This window comes from Gambusia affinis, linkage group LG19 (genome assembly GCF_019740435.1).
Source record: "Gambusia affinis linkage group LG19, SWU_Gaff_1.0, whole genome shotgun sequence".
Taxonomy (NCBI): domain Eukaryota; kingdom Metazoa; phylum Chordata; class Actinopteri; order Cyprinodontiformes; family Poeciliidae; genus Gambusia; species Gambusia affinis.
The window spans coordinates 17,961,476-17,986,002 of NC_057886.1; the positions used below are offsets into that span (position 1 = coordinate 17,961,476).

Below are 24,527 nucleotides of genomic sequence, written 5' to 3' on the forward strand. Positions count from 1 at the left end.
GTTACTAGGCGAAGGAGGGGGAATATGGGGAACTGGAGAGCATTTCCCATAAGTCATGTTAGCCAGCTCCTCCCATATTTGGCTGGCTGCCAGCATCAAACAGAGCTGGGCCGGAGACACAGCAAAGACTGGGGTTTGAGAAGACCATGAAGAATAAGAAAGGCAAACAAAGCAGTTAGTTAATGCTGTTGAGGTTATGCTGAGCAGATACCAGAGAAAGGTTGGTACATGTATGTAGCATTCTGCTTCTTGCTTACTGAGTGGAGTTGTTTTTGTACTTGTGTTTATTACTTTTTTTTTTCTTTTCAATTTCCTTTCTGTGTCATCGGGGTGTGGTGGTGCAGCGATGGTATACGGAAGTAGCATTTTAACCGCATTGTTCTAAAAGATCTTGCAGTGCATGAAGTCACAGCAAAGGTAATACTCAAAATTTAGTCACTGAATTGAAGTTGGGCTTTAAAGCTTTATTGGATTGTTGGATAGTTTAGTTGTAGGTATGCGTTTATGCTGTTGAAGGTGTCCTGATGAAATTCTAAAAATAAATATGTGGGTGGTTCTGTTTGTTTGAATCAAGATTTTAGTGTTAATCCTCTTGATCAGGGAATGCTATGATGCAACAAGCTGCAACTGTGCCTGCTCAGCTCATTTTTAGCAGGGCTCTGATGAACATCCTTGGTTCAAATGTATGTTTTACATTCGTACACATTCAGTTGAAGTTTTTGTTGGTAATTTGTCTTTGCTGTGTCTTACCTAACATGCTTCATTTGACTGAAAATGAGTGCTTGGTTTTAATGAAACTGTTGCAACTGTCAAAACAAGGCCTGGGTTTAGTTTCCTGTATCGTCTACCCACTGCCGAGTTTCAGTTTAACTTGATTTTCAAGTCAATCTTTTTTTTTTTCTTTTGAACTTGGACTGCACAGTCCAATATGTTGACCTTTAGATGAGCTATAAAAAAATGTTTGCCCAGTTGCTGACGTGAGACACCTCTGCTCTTTTGTCTCAACAGTTTTATGAGATTTTCTGCTTCATTACAGCTGCTGGCTCATTAAAGAAGTTGTTTTTGTTCTAAAACCAAAAAGTAGGAGCTGATAAAACCAGTTAAATAGTAGAATTAAAAATATATTTATTTGATTGTTCCTTTCTTCCGTTTTTATTAAATTTCCATAAAACTGACCTATAATTAAATGCTCTAAAACATTTTAAATACATTGGTATTTGTATTGAAATTACACATTGATGGTTGCAAATGGTTGCTTTTGTATGAAAAACCATTTCCAGTCCAATTTACAATAATTAAAGCATTACATTTGTCAAACTGGAACCTAAATTTGTTTTTTTTGGAAGAGTGCCCTCCATAAAATAAACCTTATGTTATCAAAAAGGTCTAACAAAATTAATGAGTGTACAGTGTAATAATATATCTTTACATTTTAAGAAGTTTATTTAATTGTCCAAAACTAACTTGACTTATTGCTCTCTTTTTCCAGATCCATCAGATGAAATGGCGGTGAGGCAGAGGCTTTTCAATTCAACCGCTCCATTCTCTGGTTCCCCCAAAACCGAGTTGAAGGGGTCCTATCCACCCAGCTCCTGCAAGGAGCAGGAGGCGGAAGAGGAGGAAGATGATGGGAAGGACAGCAAACTGAGCTACATGCAAGAAACAGGATGGATTCCAAGTCCACAGATGAAAAAAGTCCTGACGCATGGAACTGCAGAGCAAGTGGGAGAAATGCCAATCAAGATCTCTACCATCATTGCTCAAGCTGAATGTAAATATTTTTGGCTTATTTACTTGGAAATAATGTTTCTACTGACTCAGCACTATTTAACACCAACATTTCCTTTAGGTGAAACTCAGGATTCCCAGGAATTCAGTCCCTCCTGTTCTGAAAGATATGTCCCCTTCCCAAATTGTTTGAGCAGGTATCTCATTAAGTTTCACGGCTCTCCTTAAAGTTATCCTCTTGCATTTATGTATTGAAATTAATGAAAATATCCCAAATTTGCTTAGCCTTTCCTCAGAACACAACCATGTAGCATGCCCAACTTCAGCCTTGCTCCAAAAGCCACATATCACACAGCAAAAGAGTCAAAGAAGGCAAAAGGGCAAAGGAAAGAGAAAAAAGCAGGGCAAAGGGAAGGAGAAGCAGCGACGGAGACATCGAACGCTCTCCGGAGTCCCTGAACAAGAGAGTGGCCTGATCCAGGTGGGATGTTTGTTTTTATCCAGACACTTATTTATTAGCATAGCACCTCCTGATATTAACTGGCCTTAGACTGTATCAGAATAAGACGTTCTTGTACCGTCAGTGTTTTCTGATCACTGTAACCTTTAATTAGGTCTTATTTAAAGAAAGCAAGAATTCATTATAATTGCATAATATATATATTTCATAATATAGATATGTAAACACTTTGCACGTTTTATGTTACTAAATAGGTTCAATAGGTTTACATTTCCTGCCTTCAGTAGGATAGTTACCAAGCTTGTACATGTTTTTGAAGACTTGGTTGTTTGTATGGTGTATTTTGTACACTGGAAGGGATTTGAAAGGATGAATTGTCACATTTTCTGGTAGTCATAATTTCAGACTTTTAATATCCTTTTCCATGAAGCTCCCCAAATGAAATCCTGAACATTGCCTTGCATGTCCTTGAATTTTCAGCCTCTAAGCATGTAAACATTATTTGACCAAGTGTTGGTTATCTTCTGTAGGAGGAATTCTCTGGAGGACTAAGCAGCTTTAGCACATCTCGCTGTAGCAGCGTTGAAAGCCTTGTGGAGCAGGAGTGTGGCAATCCTTTCTACAACAGACAGATCTACCTGACTGGCTCAAGCTGCGCTCCTCTGAACTGGCCTCACCCAGACTTTAACCTCTCTAGCTTCCCGGCAGATGAGCAGGACAACAGCTCAGACTCCTTCAGCAGTGTGGAGATCTCCACCTGACTGCAGTCCTCTCACGCTGAAGTTTTTCAAAGATGCTGGACTCAGAAGGATCCAAGGAGAATGAAGATGAGCTTTCAACAGCTGATTCAGAGTGCAATGAAGGACTCATCTTCAACAGCGATGTATGTCAGGTTATTATTATTATTTTTTTTACATTTTTCAGAAGTTCTTCACGTAAAATTAACGTGTGTCTTTTTCTTTAAAGAAAATCCAACCTGTGGACTTTGAATATAAAGAGGGGAGGGAGTACATCCTCTCACATTTTATCAAAGAAGGTTCCTACGGTGAGGTTCACAGTGCTCAGGATGTCAACACAGGACACAGATTTGCAGCCAAGAAGGTGAACTACCTTTTTTTGCCAAAATTTTTGTCCCCATTGTCTGATTTTAAACACTGACATGTAGGATTCAATTCTGTGTCTCCATATTGTTTTGACACAGATTGCCCTGAAGAAATTCAGCAGTGAGGAGGTGGGTGCGTGGAGTACCCTCCGATCTCCTCGTATCACTGAGCTCTTTGGAGTAGTCAGAGAGGGACCAAATGTTGTCCTTTTAATGGAGGAAAAATCAGGTAAACAATCTTTGCTTCTTTCATTTTTCCTTTTTACAAAACACATTTTGTTGAGACTAAAGTAGAGACAGTTGGAGTTCAACTTTACTCAAATAGAATATAATTTGTATCAGGTTGTATAAGGTGAGGATTTTGCAATGCATCAAATGACCATTAATGCCCCTTCAGCTCCTGCTTTTCAAACTTATAAATCTTTATTAGAAAACTTTAAACTTTATAATCTATCTTTAACACAAGGTTTTGTCTGTTATGTCCAGGCTCCCTGGGTCAGCTGATAATGAAGCGTGGCAGACTGCCAGAGGATTTAAGTCTTCACTACCAGTCTCAGGTTTTAGCAGCCTTGGAATACCTCATAAAGAAGAAAGTGGCACATTTGGATATTAAAGGTGTGTATTTGAACAAGTCTGATCTGAATTATGCTAAAGCTAAAATGTTAATAACGCTTATGAACTTAAACACTATCTTTATTTTATGTACTCTTTAAGCTAGATGATTGATATTGGTATGTTAACAATGTAATTTGAACACTCTCTTCATATGTAGTGGAAAATATATAGAGAAAGTTAGAAACATTTTGACTTAGTTTTCCTCTGAAGAATTTGTATCTTTGTTTAGTTGTTGTGTGGAACATGAGTGTCATAGTTACAGTCTAGATTTGATCTTGAGGCACCTGTGTGCTGCTGACGGGCTGGGAATTTCCCACAGCGTGAGTCACAGCCACTCTTCAGTAACAGCGCATGTGCAGACAAGAAAGAAAAGAAGAGGCATGGGGGGATGGGTGGAGGAGCAGGAAGCAGTCAGCGAGACAAGTTGGTTAAAAAAAAAAGTACAAGTATAGAAAGCGAGACAAGTAGAGAAGGAACAGTGTAAGTATAGACAGAAGGTAGAATAAAAGGAGGAAACAGAAAAACAGAAGGAGAACTCTAAAGGAGGAAGTGCAACAAATGAATCACAGCAGAAAAAAAACGTTTTATTTTGAAGCTTAGGCGCCACCTGGTGTTCAGGATACTTTAAAACAGTAATTGCAGTCTCAATATTCCACATTTAAGAATTGATTTCAGATTTTGCTCTGCCGACTGTTTCATGTCCCATCCGAGCCTGTAGTTTGGACTATTTTATCCAAAGATTAATGTCTCTGCTTGGTTCTCACAGCTGACAATGTGTTGCTGTCAGAAGATGGCAGAGACACTTTCCTGTGTGACTTTGGACATGCAGAGAAACTCGACAACCAGGGCCAGAGCCTCAGTACGTCCAGAGGTAAGCATGGCGAAACTTTAGCTAACCAGTTTTGTGATGTGTAACTTATCCAATCATGTGTGTATTTACTGTTTTCCTTCTTTAAATCAGATCTGAAGGGAACAGAGACCCACATGGCCCCTGAGATTGTAAAAGGAGAACACCGTGGAGCCAAAGCAGATGTGTGGAGCAGCTGCTGTATGTTGCTCCACATGCTGAACGGGTGTCAGCCATGGACAAGATACTACACCTGCAGACTCTACCTGAAGGTGCTGCTCACGGTCACACAGTCAGTAACGCTATTTATCTTGTTATTCATATCAAAGTTTAACTAAATTTTCCTTTTCTAATGTACACAGATTGCAAATGAGCCTCCGCCAGTCGGAGAGATCCCACCTGACTGCAGTCCTCTCACGGCTGAAGTTTTAAAGGCTGGACTCCAGAAGGATCCAGTCAAGAGATCATCAGCATCTCAGCTGAAAGAAAAAACTGACAGAGCTCTGAAAGAAGGTAAAGTAATTATTTAGTGTATTTTATTTCCTGCTAGCTGTATTTCAACCGTTTAGGTGACACTAGTTTGCACCTGTGGTCACAAATCCAATAACCTTATAGCTTTTTAGATCCCTTTGATTGCAAATAAACGTAACTCATGTAGTTCTTAAATGCCCAACTGATGTAATTGTTTTTTTCACTGCAGTTGGAGGATTAATCAGTTCAGTCCAGGGACCCTACACAGATCCTCTCTATGTTCCAAACAAACCACCTGATGACCTGCACCCTGTTTATAGTAGTGGTGAGTTTGAGGATGAGGAGGAACACAAGAAGTCTGCAGATAAAATAATAACAGACCTAAGAACAAAAAACAAAATTCCTGAGAAAGACTTGGAGACCAGCCTCAATGAGCCAAAACGGGAGTCGTGGAATACTCCACAGATGCTCATCCTTGAGCCAAACTTCAAGAGAAACAAGATCACCACTGTGCCTGAACTTGAGCTTCGCAAACTGGAGCGAGGTGAGTTTTTAATCAGTGATATGGTTCTTGTCATGTGTCTGATTCCATGTCTAATCTCTGCCCCTGCTCCTCTCCTCTCTTGTTTTCAGACTTCTACCTGAGCAGTCTGTCGCAGCTTCCTTCTGCTGAGATGCAGGAGCAGCTCCTGTCCTGTATTAACAGTGACCATTATTGCAACTGGGAACTATGGGACAAAAAGGTAATTGAAATTAGAGAAACCCACATTGTTCAAATTTAACATCAGAGTTAATAAAATAATAAACACCTTTTCTGCTGACTAAAATAATGTTAGTAATGTCTTGTGTGCACTTTTAAAACCTCTAAGCAGCCATGAAAATGTGATTTACTCTCAGTTCAACTTTAATAAATGGTAACGTCTGACAGAAAAGGCTCAAGGTAGCCATTAAAGACACTTAGAAATGAATAGTGTTACATTTTGTAGGTTTCAACCATCTGTTTAACTGAATGACTTTTATTCCTTATAGGACTCTGGCCGCTGGTCCCTGAACCCCGGAGATGAATGCAGCTCTGGTTTCTTCTCCTACAACAGCCAACCAGATGTACAGGTCTTCAGTTTAGATTTGCTTGGTCAAACACCACCTTGTTGTTTTGAAGGTGAGATAAGGCCCAGAAACATCTCTCCTTCCTCCAAGTCATCCTATAGTACAAAAGGAAACATGTCGGCATTTTGTTTTTGGTGCAGGAGTGGATGTCTGCATCAGAGACTTCAGCCGCAAAAAAATTCAGATCAGAGAGAAACGTCGGGTGAAGGTTGGCCACATTGCCACTGGCATCAGTGATCAGGTTAGACTGGGCAGCTCTCACACACTTCAGTGTGTCAGAAAAGTGAAAGAGTGTGCTAAATATTTGTTTCTGTTTTAGATTTCAGAGCGGGTGTTCACCCTGGAGACGCAGAATGGCCAGCAGATCAGTCACGACGAGGAGGTGCTGGAGTCTGGTCTTGAACTCCGCTGTGTTCCTGCTCCAGACTTCAGCTCTGCTTGGAGGTGGAGGATCAAGGACGGAGTGTTGGAGACGAGCAAGAATCCTCATCTCTGTTCTACCACTGAAATGCAGCTGATTCACTCTGTCTTGAACTGATTTAATTTTCACCATCCGATGCTGTTTTCATCAATGCTTTAAAACTAGTGAATGTTTTAACAATGAATTGCTAAAAATTCATGTTTCAATTGCTTTTATTGGTGCCTTGTGTTGTAGCAATGTGTCTTATGATGTTTACATTTTGCTTTTTGTTACATGTGCTTGGAGGCAACAAACATGCCTAATTATGTACAATGTGTCAACATTTGTTTTTGTTTTTAAAGCCAGCTTCTGGCTCCATCCCTTTGGGTATTAAGTCAGTTCAATTTTATTGTTTACAATGAAAAACGTGTTCAAGATCATGTGAATGTTTAGGCACACTTAATTAGTGTAAAAAGACAAACATGCTTTCAAAACAAATATTTTTTTGGTTTTCCTGAAAGATTGGTACTGTCAGAGCTGTTTTATCTTCTTAATAGTCAATTATGACCTTCACATTTCATCTCAGAAAATGGTGAAAAAGTTCAATGTTTTAGTTGCTCATTCCAGAAAGTGCGACTCATAAATTTCCCACCCTGAAATATTTTAGGCCTTCATTTCTTATTTTGGTAATTATGGTTTACTGATAATAAAAATCCCAAATTTTATGTTGGAATATTTGAGTATTACATAAGATCAATTAAAGGATATCTTAAAAATAAATGTTCCCAGATACTTGAAGCCTCTGATAGACATTTGAAAAGGAGATTGCATAAACCTTTCGGAGGGGATGCTGAAAGGGGTGGCGACAGATTTTCCTAAATTGATTTTATATCCTGATAAAGCACTGAATGTAGCCATAGATTCCAGGACAGCTGGAACTGATTTCTCAGGATCACACATATACAAAAGAACGTCATCTGCGAATAATGAAATTATATGGTTTCTACCGCCTATATTGATTCCAGATACATCCGTGAATAAAATATTAATCAAAATACTGTCAGCTTTCCCAAAAGCGACAAGATTTCATTTTGGGCTCAAAATCAATTTTAATCTGTACCACCAGATGGCAGCCCTCTTCACCATTTATAGAATGTAGCTGAATTCAAACTTGTTTTTCTTGAAGACTGCATCGCTATTGAAGCCCTTTTCCGCCTTTCTGTTAAAAAAAATCTCATTATAATGAGACACTATCTCTATATTGAGATACTATCTTATTTGAGATCTTTTTTTAAATTACAGTGGCGCGTTGCTGATGGTAGAGTACCATTTTTAGTTTTTTGTTTTTTTTCAACTGAAAAAAAGGATTGGCAGCCATACTTGGTTAAATCACACAAAATAGATATTTGATATAAACGTTTCAGGTAGAAGTAGTTGTAACATACTGACATGTTTAAAGATGAAAAATATGTTATTCAGAAAGTTTTTGGAGGTGGACATCGTTTTGTTCTTAGGGATGGCCGTGTTAAATTTAAAAAGGACATCTTAAGGGTGAAAGGTGAACAGTTTGCAGTAGTGAATGTATCCCGAAGAACAGATTCACTCATGCCTTAACTTCTGGTATGAATGAAAAACAATGAGCAGTATTTCCCTCCCACTTACTTGAGAAATACACTTCCTTGTATGTGCATACAGAAAATAGGACCTGCCTCTCAATACAATACTACCTATCAAATATCCTATTGAATGCAAATTTAATAATATTCTGACTATCAACTCAGTGAAAGGCTCTAAAATTACTAAACACAATAGGCAAAAGTTTGTCTGTCAGAAAAAATTGTTTAAATAACATTGAACCCTCTGTAGTGCTAAAGGTTTTGCTGCAAACACTTTTTCACTAAATGTAACAAAGCAATTTCTGAGGATATGTGAGTAAGAATATTTAAAAAATACACCATTATATCACAAAACATCTCTAAAAATGTTAACATTTTACATGACTTAGCTGTTTCATAATAACACTTCATATAAAAAACACACACAAGTAGCCACAGGAAGAGTTTAAAAGATTTATTTTCCTTATCACAACATAACAAGTCACTGCAAAAAAGTTTTCAGGGGACCTTGAGACAATTTCCGCCCATACAAATATGATAGAAAAAGTGAAAACTTATATCAAAGTGATTTCATCGTAAAAAAGCAAACACCAAGGCACCAATGAACGAGGAAAATGTATAAAAAGCCTTGAGCTGCATGACATTGCAGCAGTTTGAATAACTGTTGCAAAAATACAGTACTCTGAACGTATCAAAAGTGAGGTAAGCAGCCCACTGCTTTCTGTGTATGCATCACAACTTCTTTTATAGGTCAAAGGAACTGCTGACTCACGACACATGGCTTTTTTATAAAACAGATTTTTTTTTTGTATTAACAGAGTCACTTTTGCAATGGTATTCCAAACCCCCAAAACAGCAATGATTTAAATTTATCCAAGAATTTTCAATGATCCTAACAGTAATAATTCAGTAAGGTTGCGTTTCTTTTAAACAATAAGATGAATATTTTTTTAAATGTAAACAAACTCTGAACACAACCAACTGATTAGACACCCTTCGTTAGTCCCTGAAATAGTTAAAAACTTTGAATTTCTGGTTTTATGGGGAGACAAATTAACTGGGATTATTTTAATCTAATGCTTAAACTCCACGGCACAGACTTGCAACTTTTAGTTAAACTATTACTTGTTTAAAAAATTTAATTATCTTGTCTCACCGTGACCATCTAATATGTCCATAGCCGCCAGTTTTTTGAAGATTTCCGTCAGGGGACTACTCACAATAATATATGAATGGAGATTGGCTAGCATACAGACATGATGATGATAAAGAAAAAAGAAAGAGAGAAAGAAAGAAAGGAAGAAAAAAAGAGCACTACAACTAAAATAACAGAGAACCCACTCCATCCAGCTGAACTTTAGTTTTAGGGTAAGAAACAGAGTGCAGTGACTTTGTACCAAGTAAAAAATAAATTATTTAAAGTTCCTTCTTTGTTCAAGTCTGAAATCCTCCCTATCCTTCTGATTTTGTGCATCATGCACATCTCTCCTCCTCAGAGGCTTAACGATCATGGGTACAACAGCGCTTCCAGTCCAGCTCTCAGTTTCACAGGAATTGTGGTTCCCCATGTACGAGTTCCTCTAGCACAACTTTTTTTTTTTTTAACTCTGCCTTAACTTGTTTCCGTTGGCCCTTTGATCATCTTGTTTCTGCTCCTGTTCCTTCAGTCGTAGGTCTTCCCGTCTTTCTCCTCTCTGCTCCTAGAGCAGTTTTCACATCTTGCGCATGACTAAAACAGTGGTAAGAACACCGGCCAGGAAAACCCCCAACGTCTGCCAAGTGGGTGTGCCGAAGTAGGAACGAATTCCCTCCTGGAAAAACAAACAAAGTTTTAAACCACAACAATTATTTACACTGTATTTTGTTTATTGGATTTTTTTTTGTTTCAAAAGATTTGGGGAATTATTCAAATTATTCAGACAAATCTGGACCTATATTCGCAAAGATTCTCAGAGAGATTCGATCTTAGCATAAAAATCCGGGGCGTGCTGTGGTGGCGTAGGGGATAGCGTGACCCATGTTTGGGCCTTGAGTAGCGGCCATCGCGGGTTCGATTCCCGGACCCGGCGACATTTGCTGCATGTCTTTCCCCCTCTCCTTCCCCCTTTCCTGTCAGCCTATTTTCATATAAGGGACACTAGAGCCCACAAAAAAAGACCCCCTGGAGGGGAGAAAAAAAAATCTTAAGTCCTAACATAACTGTAATACATTATCAACATTCTGTCACATTAGGAACTCCCTTAAGGCCTACAAACTTTTATCGTATAGAGGTAAATTACTAAGAACAATCTTGGAATTGCACAAATTCTGCAGATTTTCCGAAATGACTTCACGAGAAGCTACTTTTACTCTTAGGATTCCTGGTGAGTTTTACACAGTACTGTTTGTAATCATGATCAGAAGTAATTAATGATTCCTTACCCAGCCACCTTGCTCTCTTATCCAGTTGATTACATGATCCCGGAGGTAGTCTAGTGTCCAGTTAATTATTGTTCTGATGATATCAGGAATTTTGGTTACAAGGGCCTAGAAAATGGATGGGGGAAAAAATCACTTTATTATTCAGTAATGATCCCTTATTGTACAAACAGAGGAACTTCACATACTTTTATGACGAGTCGACAGGCGAAGTAAAAGAGTGCAACCACTCGACCCCAGTTGAATCTACCATCAGAAAAGATCTGAACGGCAACTTTCATAAAGACATCTTTTGATGGGCTCAGGGAGGAGTCATCTATCATCCTAAGAAAAAGAGTATTTTCTGAGTTGATTTGTGAGAGAGGGTATGTACAGACAAAATAAACATTTACAAATTTTGTGTTGGAATTTAGAGAGTTAATCTACTTTTGCAGCTCCATGTTTCCATCCAGCTCGTCTCCGATTTGCTGAAGGCATTGAGCGAGCTTCTTGTGGTTTTCACACAGCTCCTGTGCGCCGAACTGCTCTCTGGTCACTACAGCATCACTGTCTACATGCCGCCGAATCCGTTCGTAAATGAAGCTGCTCGGGCAAAACAGAAAAAGGTTTGATCTGCTGTCCCAGACACTTTGACACGGAATTTATAACACAATAATATATTACAAAGCCACTAAAATAAAAAGCAGTTTGATCAGCAGTGCCTCTAAGGCAACAGGCTATGTACAAGACAGGTAGAATGACTTTAAAATAATCTCCCACCCAAATAAACCACTATAGACCTTGAACAAAATAATGCTTCTGGTCCTGATGTCAAAAGAAGCTCAAATGTTGGTCTAAAACTGAAAGAAGATAATCTATAACAATTTACAAGTGTTTTTTAATTTACCCCGACTCCAATCGTAAATAAAATCCAACATTAAAAAGTAAATCATATTGGGCGTCTGCTAGCATCCAATGTCTGGTGGCACATTTTACAGTATTTTGAAGAATAAAAAGAACTTGTCACATATTGACTTTCTATTAGAAAATAATGTAAATAAAAATATACATCAGAACTCAGTGCAAATTAATCACACTTATGAATATAATTACAGCAGTTTTGCTAAAATATGCTAAAACTGTAATGACAGACTACGGTAATGTTACAAATTTCTGTTATTGTTATAACAAAAATGCTTTTTATTAATTATGCTAAGAGACTAATTAGATTTATCTGTCTGAACACTGTGTACCCAGCATTCACGTTATTGTTTTTTTTTTTTTTTTTTAAAGCTGTAACCGGTTTGATGAGCCTTACGTACGGTTTAGTCAGAGTGTTCAGGCGTGAATTGAAAAGGTTTTTGTATATTCTATCGATGAAACTGATTGTGTCCATATATGATGCTTTCTTAAAAATTCTTTTGTCATTATACACACAGTAACATGAGTTGTGACACCCGTGACGAAGTATGCAGTTGAAATGTATCAGGTATGTCTGGAGAGACATAGAAAATAGCTAAGTGTCTAACAAAATAATCTTTAAGACTTCTGCGTACGTTTTTCTGCTGTATTCTACCAAAATAGAAAGTTTCAGGCAAAAAGCCTCATTATGTTGGGTGTTCACTGTTCATAGTAAAAAAAAAAACCCTGAGAAGTTAGTAGCACACAGATTTATCAAACAAACTGACCAAAAAAATATTTGAGTTGCTTCATGAACATTGAATAATACCATCAAGTCAGGAGGGTTCAGTTGAGGACCGTAGCATCTCTACATGGTGGACCTGCTCTATTAACTGAGCCATCCAGGGCCCGGATTAATGGTGATATCAACTTGAAGACAGTAATACAAGCCACCATAATTTGCAACAGGACAAATTATTAAACTGAAACAAAATACAATTCGTAGTAATCATATGTATTTCCAGTGTTATATGAGAAAACAAAAAGTCAAATGCAACGTTAACTTACTCTTTCAACAACACAGCTCCGACTTCCACAATTTGCTCAGATGAATTTCCTGAGAAACAAAGGTCAGGATGAGTCACATCATTCAAATGATGATACACCAGCGCGAAAAGCGAAACTCACACTAAATCAATCCCAAATTAAACACCCACGTAAACTCCCTCAACAACTTGTTCACTCCTACTATTAATTATTTTTCTTTAATCTACGCTTCGAAATAAATATTTTAGATGAGACTTCCAGAGTACCATAGCATCACGATCAACCCCAGGAGTCAGGTTTAGCTAAGTAATTTCAACATTTTCTTTTTATATTCAAAATATTCTAGCTTCCTGGTGAATATTATGGGTTTTTAGGCGTGAAGAGAAGAATACAAAGAAATATCCATATACCAATGTTTTAACGTTAGTCTATAAAAAGCACAAAAAACCCTACAGCATCAGTGCTAAGACTTAGCGGTTTTGCTAAGCTAACATCAGTTCAGGCAACGATGTTTTTTGTTTTGTTTTTTTGCGACAGTCCGATATACTTGGAACTAAAAACTCCTAAGCAAACCGCTAATCTGGAAGGTCTTCTACCCCTACAAAACATTTAGGAAAACTGTCACAGCTTACACCAATAAAAAAACATAGTAGATGCCAGCCAATACCTTGATCACCTCCACCTCCTTCTGCCATTTTGCTTGTCTGTCTCCCCGGCTCCTACTTCCGTACAGTCATGTGACCACATCTTTTTTTTCTCCTCCGCTTCTCCATGATGCTGATGTGACTATGGTGCACAGAACTGAATGTTTATGAGGTTAGTCACGTTGTCATGATCGTCTAAACAATAGTTGCTATAAACATAAACACAATGTTTTCATGCGAAATGACTCATCTGTATCACAACTGACAGTATTGATGGCCAAACAAGTATAACTTTCATTTTAAAGCGTATTTACCACAGTTTTTAACCATATGAAATACAATATAAAATCTACAACAATACAAAAACAGTTGCAGCGTCCACGCCCTTGCCGTCGAAGCACAATTTAACTCGACATTTAATTTTCTTTAATTACATTTCCTGCTGTCAGCCATAGAAAACCTGATTAACCAGACATAAACTATACTGGTATGATTTATTTTGTCGTCATGTTCTTCTCTGTTTTTTTTTTTCTTTATATCATTCAGTTGCAGACAAAGATTGCAAAGATTGGTGAGAAAGATTTGACATGAACACCTGTTTTCTGTGTTTTACTTATCATTATGCCATGAATTATTGCATAGGAGATTAGTCAGATGTTATACTTAGGGGAACATGCAGCATTATGAGCATTGTACAGACAATTATCTAAATGTGACAGTCCGATTGGATCTTATTAGAAATTGAACTGAATTTGTACAGAACTGAATGCTAATATGATCAATTCAGAAAGTGTCACAATTCAGCTCTGTTTAAAGAAAACTGAGTGGAACTGAAGTCCAATTGCATGTGTTGAATATAATGATTGAAGGAATATTTAATAAAGTCTTGTATGTTTTTAAATTTAGGTAAAAGGTAATTTTTAAGCCATCTGGTCATTTTTACCAAATCATTCAATGTGTAAATTAATTTAAATGAGCAAGGATATGATACTTTAATTGTCCATAATAAATATTTGCATAAATAAAGCCCTCTGTTTTTCACATTTATGTTAAAGTATTGTGCTTCTTTTTCTAGTAGAAGGTTGTCCACATTTATTTTCCTTTATTTGACATTATTTGCAATATTGTGAGACCACCTTTAAAAGTAGATGTTATCTTATGGAGTAAAAATAATTCCGGAGGCTGGTGTCAAAACAGGAATTTGAGATGGTTATTTGTGTTTTCATTTCTACCCGTCCGTGTCTAACAACTTGATAAGATCGCTCTTTCCAGTCTGTCGCACCTGAAGTGAGCTTCTTTTCTTCTTAGGTCGTATTGAAATTCTGGATTAAGTTGAGAAACTAAAGATATTCTTATTAAAACATTTTCCCTTATATTCCAGCAGAATTAAGAATACTAAAATTCCTTCAATTTAAGCCCTAAGTAAAATCAGATGACTTTTCCATATGGAAAAGGTAAAATTTACCATAAAATGCTGGCTTGCATTTTGCAAAAACAGCACATTGGAGTCAAGAGTAAACCTTAGCTGAAACATTTGATTAAGGTTTGAAATCTTGAAAAAGATAAGGAGTTCGGGGATAGATTCAATGTAATAATAATAATAATAATAATAATAATAATAATTTAATTAAGAGTCTTTACAGAAGCTTTCACATTCTTTTGCCCAATTTAAAGAATCTTTTTTTTTCCCTTAAAATTTAGTATTTGAAATAATCAAATAAGCACTTGAATAATCTGGAATTAATGTTGAATCAATGCAAAAACTTAAAGCAAACTTAAAAAGGTTCAAGAATTAGAGAGTTCAAAGTGATGGATGTATGACAAAAGGAGAATTTAAAAAGGAGGCATTTATTTCTTGCATTTCAACTTATGTGAATTCGAGGCATTTTTCAGTCTTACAAACAGAAAATGTCGAAATCTTGGAATATAACTGTACACTTAAAAAAACCCAGAAGGCACTGGCTATCTAATATTACAGCAGTTCTATTAGTCAGATATAAAGTGCTCAGAACTTGTCGAAAAATAGGTTGAAGATATGTCAGAAGTTTAACACAACTTCTTTCAATGGTCACATTAAATATTAGTCCATGACACTCAAAAACATGATGAACAAACCCTAATGTCCCAAAACACACAAAAATGCACAAAAACTCAAGGTGATGATTGCATGGCATTCAATTAAAGCAGATGCTTTAAAATACCTTTTACATTTTGAAATACAGTTCACCAAAGTTCAGACTGAGAGCATTTTAACAGAGCACATGATGTGCAATAAGGCACATTCTAACATTAATGTAGGTTCTACAAATTGCTTTTCAGACATGTTTTTTTTTCCATCAAACAGTGCTTCCCATGGTACTCACTAAATTTTAAAATTGTAGATGTGTTGTCAGAAACTGCTGAAATAGACAAATAAATAAGGGTGTTAGAAGACAACGTCTTTCAAAAGTAATATATCTATGTAATTAGAACTTGTTTAGAACAAATGCTTAACTCCCAGACTCAGAAGGTGTAATTGACAGCATATTTCAAATAAAATGTCCACAAACTTTGAAGTGGATAGCAGTGCCTGTTCCACAAAATATGAACTGACAGTATGTTAGGTAGGGATAGTTTCTGAAACAACTTGGAACTAAATATTCAGTTCTAGACACTTGGAAAATGTAGTAAGTACCAAAAGTGCAAAAAAAATGTAAATACATTTTCAACATGTTATGACATCTACTGAAACTCTGCTTTTTCAACAAAAAATTGTTCAGTTCACTTTTTTTCCTTCCCAGTCCCTCTGATTTTGTGCATGTAAACAGGAGCACTTCTAGTCCAACTCACAATCGAATGGGAGATAAAGAATCCTTCCCTGTATACGAGTTCCATTTGTTTGACTTGTCTTCCAGATGCCCATTTTCTTCTCATTCAACTGTTGCATAGTTCTTCCATTTGCACCTCATGCGCGCTTCACATTGTGGGTGATGAAAAGGGTTGTGAGAACACCAGCCAGAAAAATTGACACCATTTGCCATGTGGGAGTGCCAACGCGGGAGTAAATCCCCTCCTGAAAATATACATATGAATATTACTAACCTTCTTTTTATAACCTGAGCTCAACAACCAGTTAGCAATGTCCTCAAACACGATTTGTTGATGAGTTTCTTACCCAACCACCTTGATCTTTGATCCAGTTGACAACCTTATTCCGGAAATAATCTATGGTCCAGTTGATTATGTTTTTTATCATGTCATAAATGTTGTCTTCATATGCCTAACAAGATGTGTGGAAAGTGTTCAATTGAATGTATTTATTTCAGTTTAATTAAATAAACCTGTTACCTACTTGAACACAAGTTAAACTTGGTTTCTAAAATAAGAATGATCAAATACCTCTAAAATTAAAAAACTCAAAATTGATCAAATACAAATACTTTTAACACAAATGTGTATGACTGGAATAATTCCCTAAAAAGAAACTAAGTGGTTCACTTACTTTCAAAACAAATAGGCAGGTAAAGGAAAATACTGTAACCACCCTGCCCCAGTTGATTTCACCGTCTGAAAAGATTCCGCAGACAATTTTTATGTAGTCGTCTATTGAGGGACGTATTGTTCGATCTTTCACTGCTCTATGGAGGAGAAAAATACATATTTGGTTAAGGGAAAGGCAATTAATTCTACAACTTGTGGTTTTCAAAATCCACTTTTGTGCTTAAATTAGAGCTACAATCCTACCAGAAAGGCAAGCTCACCTTTTCACATCTCCATCCACTTGATCTCCAACAGCCTGGAGACAGTCAGAGATTTTTTGCATCTGTGGAGTACAGAGCTGTGGTGCATCCAGTGCTTTCCGAATCATTTCAGCATCACCCAGTGAACGTCTTTCGATCTGCTTCCAGATGAAACTAAAAGGAGGACGAGGTGGGTGTAGATCAGGAAAACAGAATGAGACATATTGCCTAAAAAGCAGCTACTTTGGGAACTTGTTAAAAATAATTAGAGTAGCTGTGTACAATCGTTTAATATATTTAAATCACCAGGATAAAAATATTGTTGATATGGGCTTATGGCATATTAGAATCTGTTCAATAATCACTTAAAGTTGCTTTCCATCCATCCATCCATCCATCCATTTTCTGAACACCCTTCGTCCCGGGAGGGTTGCTGGTGCCCATCTCCAGCTGCGTCCCGGGCGAGAGGCGGGGTACACCCTCGACAGATCGCCAGTCTGTCGCGGGGCAACACAGAGACATACAAGACAAACAACCATGCACACGCACTCACACCTAGGGAGAATTTAGAGAGCCCAATTAACCTGACAGTCATGTTTTTTTTTTTTTGGACTGTGGGAGGAAGCCGGAGAACCCGGAGAAAACCCACACATGCACAGGGAGAACATGCAAACTCCATGCAGAAAAACCCCGGGCCGGGAATCGAACCCAGGACCTTCTTGCTGCAAGGCAACAGCTCTACCAACTGCGCCACTGTGCAGCCCAAGTTGCTTTCCTCCTTTTTAAAAAAATATTGTAAACAGCCTCTAGCCCACTACCTGGCTCATGACAAATTCTAATGCAATTTTTCTTTGCTTGGATCTTCATACATTTGTCTCTATTTGCTCCCCTAAACGTGTCACACTATTCACTTGGATCTGTGCTAACTAAACTTTCAAGAGTACTGATACAAAGAGTGGTTTAAAGAAAAAAAAAAGCTAATTAGATTTTTGTACCACTTCTTGATGTCAAACAGAACAAAAAATGATATCTAATAATTTTTATTTATTGAGGCTCTGGGCCCACAGCAACACCTACATTACAGTATAAAGAAAAGTCCCAGCTTAATGAGGACAGAAAAATGTCCTCCTACCAGTCTCCTTCATCAGTGGAAGATGCCAATCTGTCTGCAATAACAGACATTTCTGGAATGGTAAACTGAAAGTCTGAACTGATCTGAAGAGAGAGAATGTACCATCTGACTGTAAATGACACTAAATGAAAAACAATAACATCAATCTTAAGTGAACACAACCTACAGAGAAATAATGATTTAATAACTGTAATATTTTGGTAAGACGTAACTTGAAACACTAGCACTTCGATTCTGCATATCTATTTCTTTTTTTATGTAATCATGCAAAGTTTTGTAGTGATACTTACTCCTTTAACAACACAATTAGCTGTTTCACTATGGTATCTGTAAAAGACCCTAAAAGACAAGAATCAGACAAGAGTTACATAATCGAAATGACTATATGGGTAAATCAAAGTAAAACTCATAACTAAGTTGAAAATGAAACGTTTACAGTTTACATGTTTTTAAAAAGTTATAAAAAACCATTTCATACATTTGTCTTTATTTGTTTAAACCCCTTTAGAATGTGTTCCGCTGCCGTTTGTCCATTGTATTTTCCGGGTGTGAGGGTTAAGGGGTTTTAATTTTAGTATCATACTTATTTCTAAAGTTGCCCGCAACTCCCGTAGGCTACACAAAGCACTAAACATAATAAAGTTATCTCAAATATATCACACCGCTAGAAATGTTGTTACAAGTTGTATTTTCGAATAACCTGTACCTTCAGCGTTTCCTTCTCCTCCCGATGCCATATTGTTTTCTGACATTTCCGCATACAAGTTTCACCTTTTCATTTCTCAGTCAAATATAGGTCATTTATGACATCGTTTATGTCGTGAAAACTCGCGAGATCTAAAACCGGGAAAAGGTGTGGCTCCTAATGTAGTCATGGTGTAAAGCTGTCCGACAAATACTGTGAAATCATGTTTACTAGTATTGTAAATTTCATCAACAAGGTAGTTCAGAAATGCTTATGTGATAAAAATACAAAGCAATTAACAAATAAAACAAACAAAAAAAACAAAAACAAATAAAAAATACCTTACAGAATAAAGATAAATAATTAAAATGTTGTAATCCAGACCAGAATTAAGCTGTTTCCAGTAAAAGCATCTCTTAAAAAAATTAAAAGACTGACAATATTCAGTCAGAATTAGAAGACTGAATATTGATTCTCCATGTTTTGTTTGTTTCTGATTCTGGGGATGCAGAGAAAACATGAACCAGAAGACCTAAGTAATGGCTAAAATTCAAAAGAAATTCTCTGCAACAGCCTGTCCTGCAAAGAGTTTTTATTGCAAAAAAATCTATAAAACTGTTATGTTATTACCTTAGCGCTATAATTATTTTACCATTTTACTATTACTATTTTATTGTGATAAGTTATTCTTCAAACCAAGGAAATGTGTTAATACCTTTTTATGTTAACCTGTTTGATTAAATATTTTTCACAAATTAAATCAGACTTCATTATCAACATTTACTCAGGACTACAGTAGTCTTCTTACCAAATACTTTTATATTCTTATACTTGAATAAGATATTAGAGCAGAAAATATTGCTTGTATTTATTAAAATTATTACAGTTGTATTTTGTGTAATCAGACTTAGGAAGAGAGTCACAATCAATATAAGATTTATGCAGATAACAGGCTTCAGGCAAGTGCCTCATATTGTAAAGACAATGTCTCTAAATAGCCTACTTCCAACATGACATATTAAACAAATCCTGTGAGTAATCAGTTTAAGATTACACATATTAATATATATGTCTAATTGTGTATTTTATGCATTACAGACATTCACTGAATACATTTCCATTTATTATAGGATTTTTTTAAAAACGTCTAATAAAGGTATCCCTTTAATAATTATTTATTTATCCTCATGTAATCTCATATAAGGCCACATTACGCTTCTTTGCTTGTACTACATTGTACACAATTGTAACTCTTACTTTGTTATTCTTTGCAACACTTTGTACCACTGACATTTTCCAAATTCAATGTAATGTACATATTTCCAACAAAGTAAAACAAAACAAGACAAAACAAAAACTCAAAAAGAACAACCCAAAAGTAAATGATATTGTATTGATTGCAATGACTTGCTTCTGCACACTGTTTAAGTGCAAGGAGATAAGTCAGTATGGAGAAATCTTGTGGTATGGACAGTCTTTTAAGGTTAATTACAACTACATCTTTAATTTAAATGAGTGGAATAAGAAATAATTAAATAAATTAGCCTTAAAATTACACATCAAACTATTTACATTGTTAAAACAGGTCTGGAAACTAGAAACAATATGCTAAACCATGGGCTGTAGGGTATGACATATAATCCGGTTTGAAAATAATTATTTACAACCAGTATAATCACAACTTCAAATCTCATATAAGGCCGCATTATGTTTCTTTGCTAAATTAAACCTGTTTTTTTCTTCTTTTCTTTCTGGAGAACTGTTTTCATTTGAGTGACTATTGTAAATGTTACACTTCTGGTTTGTGAAGTTTTTAATGAAAAAAAGAAAATAGATTCACTCACAAATACAATCATAGGAGTTTTAAATACAGGCTTTTCACAACTTTAATGGTTTTATGTACTTAATTTAATTCAATTCACAAACACCAATTTCTATTTTACGTAATTTCACTTGAACGTAACTTCCTGCGTTCCGTCGTCTTCCATCCATTACGCGCATGCTCAGGCCTCTTCGCGACTCGGCTGGCAAAGATGGCGGATGCTCAAGTATGTAGTTGAAGACGGCGTGGTGAATTTAAATCGATTTATAGTCATTTTATTAAAGTTATTTGTCACCTAAAAAGACATGAACATTACAATATTAACCTAAGTTATGGAATAAGGCAATTTAAAGTCAAATATAATCGTTTAGAGTCGGTATTTGTTGTCGGTCTGCACACCCTCGTGTAATTCTGAACTAGCCGGAATGCTAGCGTTGTTAGCCTAATGATGAGGTTACAGTTAAGAATGTAAAACTATCTTAAATGTTCTTATGATATCTTGCCAGTTGCATTGCTACCGCTGCTAAATGTCATCTATTTGTCACTAAAGCTGTTAGCTGCGGTAATATTTGCTGAAACAGGAAGTCGATGTGAGCTAATTTAGCTACCATTTGTGGCGGTGTAAAAGAAATGTGGATGGTGATCGTCACTCAAATTTAAATCTTTTAAATGTGTATTTTTTTTTGCAGACCGAGAGGGCTTATCAGAAACAGCCCACAATCTTCCAGAACAAGAAGCGTGTTCTGGCTGTTGAGGGTGGTAAAGAGGCTAAAGAAAAGATCCCCCGCTATCACAAGAGTGTCGGGCTTGGCTTCAAAACCCCAAGAGAGGTAATAAACCTCTGAAGCTGGTAAAATCGAACGTATTTATTAATAATTTTGCAAGTGATGCTTTTTCTCACGATGGTCTTCCAAACCTTTAGGGTTCTGACGACAATGCCTTTTGGCAGCACTGATGCAATATCTGTTACATTTTTTTCTTGTTGTGAGGTTATTGAGTGATTACTTCAGTAACAATTTATTTGTTTCGTCTTTCCAGGCTATTGACGGCACTTACATTGACAAGAAATGCCCCTTCACTGGGAATGTCTCTATCCGTGGCCGTATCCTCTCTGGTAAAAATACTATTTCCAGCAAACCTGCACACTTGCCTTTTATGTTCGCTGCTGTAACTTATCCCACTGTTTTTTTTCAGTATGATAGCCATATTTATTTACAACTGAAGAGAAAATACTTCTGGAAAGAGTGGTAGAGCAATTTTGGATTTCATAATGTATGTAGATTCAAAATCAATCAGTTACTGTGTTTGGAAAGAGTTCTGAGATATTCTTCTTCCTTCAGTTTAATATGAAAGCTGTGAAATGTTGTGAATCAAATTAACACAAGTTATAAAAATCTTAAAAATTCTTACTATCTAGGAATATTCAAACTTTTTATGAAAGGTCGCTTACGGCGGTAGAAAATGTTGAGTATTTAAAAATGGTGCCAGAATATTCTGGCATTTGCTTCCATTCTTTTTCAAATAAACACTGAAACATTATAGCTTCACTCTGAAACTGAGACAAAAAGCTTTGCAAAAACTTGACTAAGCATTTGCTCATCTATCAGATCTGTCATATTTGAAATTTAATATATACCTGCACATCTTAAAAATGTTTTGGTTAAAAATGCATTACTCATTCTCTGGTAAATCAAGCATAATTATTTCAGACAACAATTTAAACAAAACAAATATCAAATAAAGTTAGTGTTGCTTAACTCCAGGATCATAATTTTCTGGGATTCATTCTACCTTTAAAGCTACAGTTGTAGGATGGAGTTTTTACCTGACGTCACCTTTGTCATTATTCTACAAATGATGCTTTTCTCACGATGGTCTTCCAAGCCCCTATGGGTTCTGACGACAATGCCTAATGGCAAAACTGATGTAGATTATTGACAAAAGTGAAAACGGTATTGTCCTCTGAAGTGGGGTCTTAACTTAGCTCTACAGCGTTGACACAAAGCTAAAGCTCTGTCTTTGTTCCAAAGGCGTGGTGACCAAAATGAAGATGCAGAGAACCATTGTTATCAGACGTGACTACCTGCATTACATCCGCAAGTACAACCGCTTTGAGAAAAGGCACAAGAACCTCTCTGTCCATCTGTCACCGTGCTTCAGGTAATGCAAGTTTTAGTCTAACTTGAACACGAGTGATTACGTAACTATATTAGTTTTCAACCTTGTAATGTTTCCTACTCAATTTGAACTGTTATTGGTTTTAATATTGTTGCTTATTATAAAACTGATGTCTTGGGTATTTCTACAGGCAACATTAACAATAAGTCTGCCATGTTTGGTGAAATGCTTGTTTAAATACTAACCCTGTGAAAAGAATCCATATTAACTGCAAATGATGCTTTTTCTCACGATGGTCTTCCAAGCTCAGGAAGCTTTGACGACATTGCCTTTGGCAAATGCTGATGCACTTTTACTTTATACCCTTTAAGTTGGAACAGTTGATTGCTTGTGTTTCAAACCATGTTTAAATTAATCATATTTTTAACTTTTTGCATACAGAGATGTCACAGTTGGAGACATTGTGACTGTTGGAGAGTGCCGACCCCTCAGTAAGACGGTGAGATTCAATGTTCTCAAGGTGACCAAGGCTGCTGGAGCCAAGAAACAGTTCCAGAAGTTTTAGGCAAGACTATGAACACGGACCAGCTTGTCTCACTGTCTAATAAAGAAAATCTTGTTTAAAAGCTTTCTTTGTTGCTTTATTTTAGTCCTAAACTTTCTGCTAATATATTATGGTTTTTGTGTCACTGCCAAAAGGATTAAAATAAATGCATTATCATGTTTTGTCATTAACATATTCATTTTAATGATTTGTGTTCAAAATCTAAAACATGCTGGATGGTGGTAGACATTAAATGCAAGATGGCTTATACCTACTCAGACTACTGGGACCCACTCAGCCCAGTAGTCTGTGTAGGTCCATCACTTAATGATTAGCAGAGTGAACAGCTGTTCTCTGATACGTACAGCAAATATTTCTTCTCACTAATCTAGATTTAGCTAAGGAATTCAAACTAAACCTGCTAATTGAAGTGCTGTCAACAGTCAAGGATCTAAGGTGGCAATGGGGCCTCATACAATATTTAACATTTGCTTGGATTGACATTTTGTGGAGGTTTTATGTATTTCACAAGATTTGCTTGAAACTGCTACCGAATCTGTTTTCGATTGGAGGTCTGTACTCTAGTTTAATCTTTGGTTACTGGTAAAAAGTATAGTCAACACATTAGACACCTAACGGATTTATATTAGAGGCCTAGTTAAAGTGTAGAAAAATATTTAGTTTTTGTTGCAGTCTAATCATTCATGTTCATTTTGGTATGTAAGACCAGTTCTGTCATTTATCTTACTGTAACTTTAGGAAACCACAAAACAATTTTGGTTTAAAAGGGATTTTTATGTGAGTACATATGAAAAATACATAATATAATTTCCTCATAAAATTATATGCTCAAAATAATGAAGAAAAAAATGCAATTATTAGATTTAGTGCAGCCTAAAACAAAATGTTTGACACAGTGAAAACAGGGTAAAATAATTAGTGGAACACTCCAGGACTTAAAGTGGATAAAAATCCTAACCTCAAAATGAACATTAGGCACTGTTCACTGCAGCGCCTCTTAGTGGTTGAAAATTTTTTATTGCTATATGCAAACATTACCAGCAGAGGGCGTCATTGTTAAAGCAAAGTTTCAATATTTTCCTGTTGTGCTCAAGGGTTTTCTTTATGTCAAACATGATTTATTGTTTTAAGCTAAACAAAATTTTCTTTTTA

At 36.4% G+C, this 24,527-nt stretch overlaps 4 protein-coding genes and 3 non-coding genes across 8 annotated transcripts; 5 read left to right on the top strand and 2 right to left on the bottom strand.

Moving 5' to 3' along the window:
- On the top strand, positions 1-7,510 carry map3k14a (mitogen-activated protein kinase kinase kinase 14a). Its single transcript, XM_044100318.1, has 17 exons — positions 1-220; positions 1,490-1,771; positions 1,850-1,925; positions 2,014-2,209; positions 2,719-2,940; positions 2,982-3,071; positions 3,155-3,289; positions 3,390-3,519; positions 3,777-3,905; positions 4,672-4,776; positions 4,867-5,024; positions 5,115-5,265; positions 5,453-5,767; positions 5,857-5,966; positions 6,253-6,382; positions 6,471-6,571; positions 6,650-7,510. Exons 2-17 carry the CDS (start codon positions 1,504-1,506, stop codon positions 6,866-6,868), a joined length of 2,535 nt encoding a protein of 844 aa, XP_043956253.1. The 5' UTR covers positions 1-220; positions 1,490-1,503; the 3' UTR covers positions 6,869-7,510.
- A 1,275-nt stretch (positions 7,511-8,785) lies between these two features.
- LOC122821472 (apoptosis regulator BAX-like) lies at positions 8,786-13,474 on the bottom strand. 2 transcript variants are annotated; one of them, XM_044099429.1, is made up of 7 exons: positions 13,358-13,374; positions 12,712-12,760; positions 12,473-12,573; positions 11,191-11,346; positions 10,953-11,088; positions 10,768-10,872; positions 8,786-10,157 (listed from the first exon to the last, which is right to left on the bottom strand). In XM_044099429.1, the coding sequence occupies exons 4-7, from the start codon at positions 11,202-11,204 to the stop codon at positions 10,059-10,061; spliced, it is 354 nt and encodes a 117-aa protein (XP_043955364.1). In that variant the 5' UTR covers positions 11,205-11,346; positions 12,473-12,573; positions 12,712-12,760; positions 13,358-13,374; the 3' UTR covers positions 8,786-10,058. The 2 variants fall into 2 exon arrangements, with proteins under 2 accessions (XP_043955364.1, XP_043955363.1); XM_044099428.1 differs by lacking the exon at positions 12,473-12,573 and having other exon boundaries at positions 13,358-13,474.
- A 1,689-nt stretch (positions 13,475-15,163) lies between these two features.
- LOC122821473 (apoptosis regulator BAX-like) lies at positions 15,164-18,997 on the bottom strand. Its single transcript, XM_044099430.1, has 6 exons — positions 18,892-18,997; positions 18,476-18,524; positions 17,075-17,227; positions 16,816-16,951; positions 16,489-16,593; positions 15,164-16,386 (listed from the first exon to the last, which is right to left on the bottom strand). Exons 1-6 carry the CDS (start codon positions 18,935-18,937, stop codon positions 16,279-16,281), a joined length of 597 nt encoding a protein of 198 aa, XP_043955365.1. The 5' UTR covers positions 18,938-18,997; the 3' UTR covers positions 15,164-16,278.
- A 1,838-nt stretch (positions 18,998-20,835) lies between these two features.
- On the top strand, positions 20,836-23,436 carry rps11 (ribosomal protein S11). Its single transcript, XM_044099431.1, has 5 exons — positions 20,836-20,918; positions 21,382-21,522; positions 21,731-21,806; positions 22,723-22,852; positions 23,252-23,436. Exons 1-5 carry the CDS (start codon positions 20,904-20,906, stop codon positions 23,373-23,375), a joined length of 486 nt encoding a protein of 161 aa, XP_043955366.1. The 5' UTR covers positions 20,836-20,903; the 3' UTR covers positions 23,376-23,436.
- Positions 21,572-21,656, top strand: LOC122822648. Its single transcript, XR_006369180.1, has one exon. It is a non-coding gene; the product is annotated as a small nucleolar RNA SNORD35 (small nucleolar RNA).
- On the top strand, positions 22,542-22,626 carry LOC122822649. Its single transcript, XR_006369181.1, has one exon. It is a non-coding gene; the product is annotated as a small nucleolar RNA SNORD35 (small nucleolar RNA).
- Positions 23,080-23,164, top strand: LOC122822650. Its single transcript, XR_006369182.1, has one exon. It is a non-coding gene; the product is annotated as a small nucleolar RNA SNORD35 (small nucleolar RNA).
- Positions 23,437-24,527: the final 1,091 nt, after the last annotated feature.

Bases quoted from the DNA above. Each gene is read 5' to 3' on its own strand.
- map3k14a (XM_044100318.1), top strand. From the start codon at position 1,504: ATGGCGGTGAGGCAGAGGCTTTTCAATTCAACCGCTCCATTCTCTGGT. The intron at 1,772-1,849 runs GTAAATATTTTT...CATTTCCTTTAG, and splicing joins CATCATTGCTCAAGCTGAAT to GTGAAACTCAGGATTCCCAG. The intron at 5,967-6,252 runs GTAATTGAAATT...TATTCCTTATAG, and splicing joins GGGAACTATGGGACAAAAAG to GACTCTGGCCGCTGGTCCCT.
- LOC122821472 (XM_044099428.1), bottom strand. From the start codon at position 13,385: ATGGCAGAAGGAGGTGGAGGTGATCAAG. The intron at 11,347-12,711 runs GTAAGTTAACGT...TTGCCCGAGCAG, and splicing joins GGAGCTGTGTTGTTGAAAGA to CTTCATTTACGAACGGATTC. The intron at 10,873-10,952 runs GTATGTGAAGTT...TCCATTTTCTAG, and splicing joins CCTGTCGACTCGTCATAAAA to GCCCTTGTAACCAAAATTCC.
- rps11 (XM_044099431.1), top strand. The intron at 21,807-22,722 runs GTAAAAATACTA...TTTGTTCCAAAG, and splicing joins CCGTGGCCGTATCCTCTCTG to GCGTGGTGACCAAAATGAAG. The intron at 22,853-23,251 runs GTAATGCAAGTT...TTTTGCATACAG, and splicing joins CATCTGTCACCGTGCTTCAG to AGATGTCACAGTTGGAGACA.
- LOC122821473 (XM_044099430.1), bottom strand. From the start codon at position 18,937: ATGTCAGAAAACAATATGGCATCGGGAGGAGAAGGAAACGCTGAAG. The intron at 18,525-18,891 runs GTACAGGTTATT...CTTGTCTTTTAG, and splicing joins AGGAGAAGGAAACGCTGAAG to GGTCTTTTACAGATACCATA. The intron at 17,228-18,475 runs GTAAGTATCACT...TCCTCCTTTTAG, and splicing joins CTAATTGTGTTGTTAAAGGA to TTTCATCTGGAAGCAGATCG.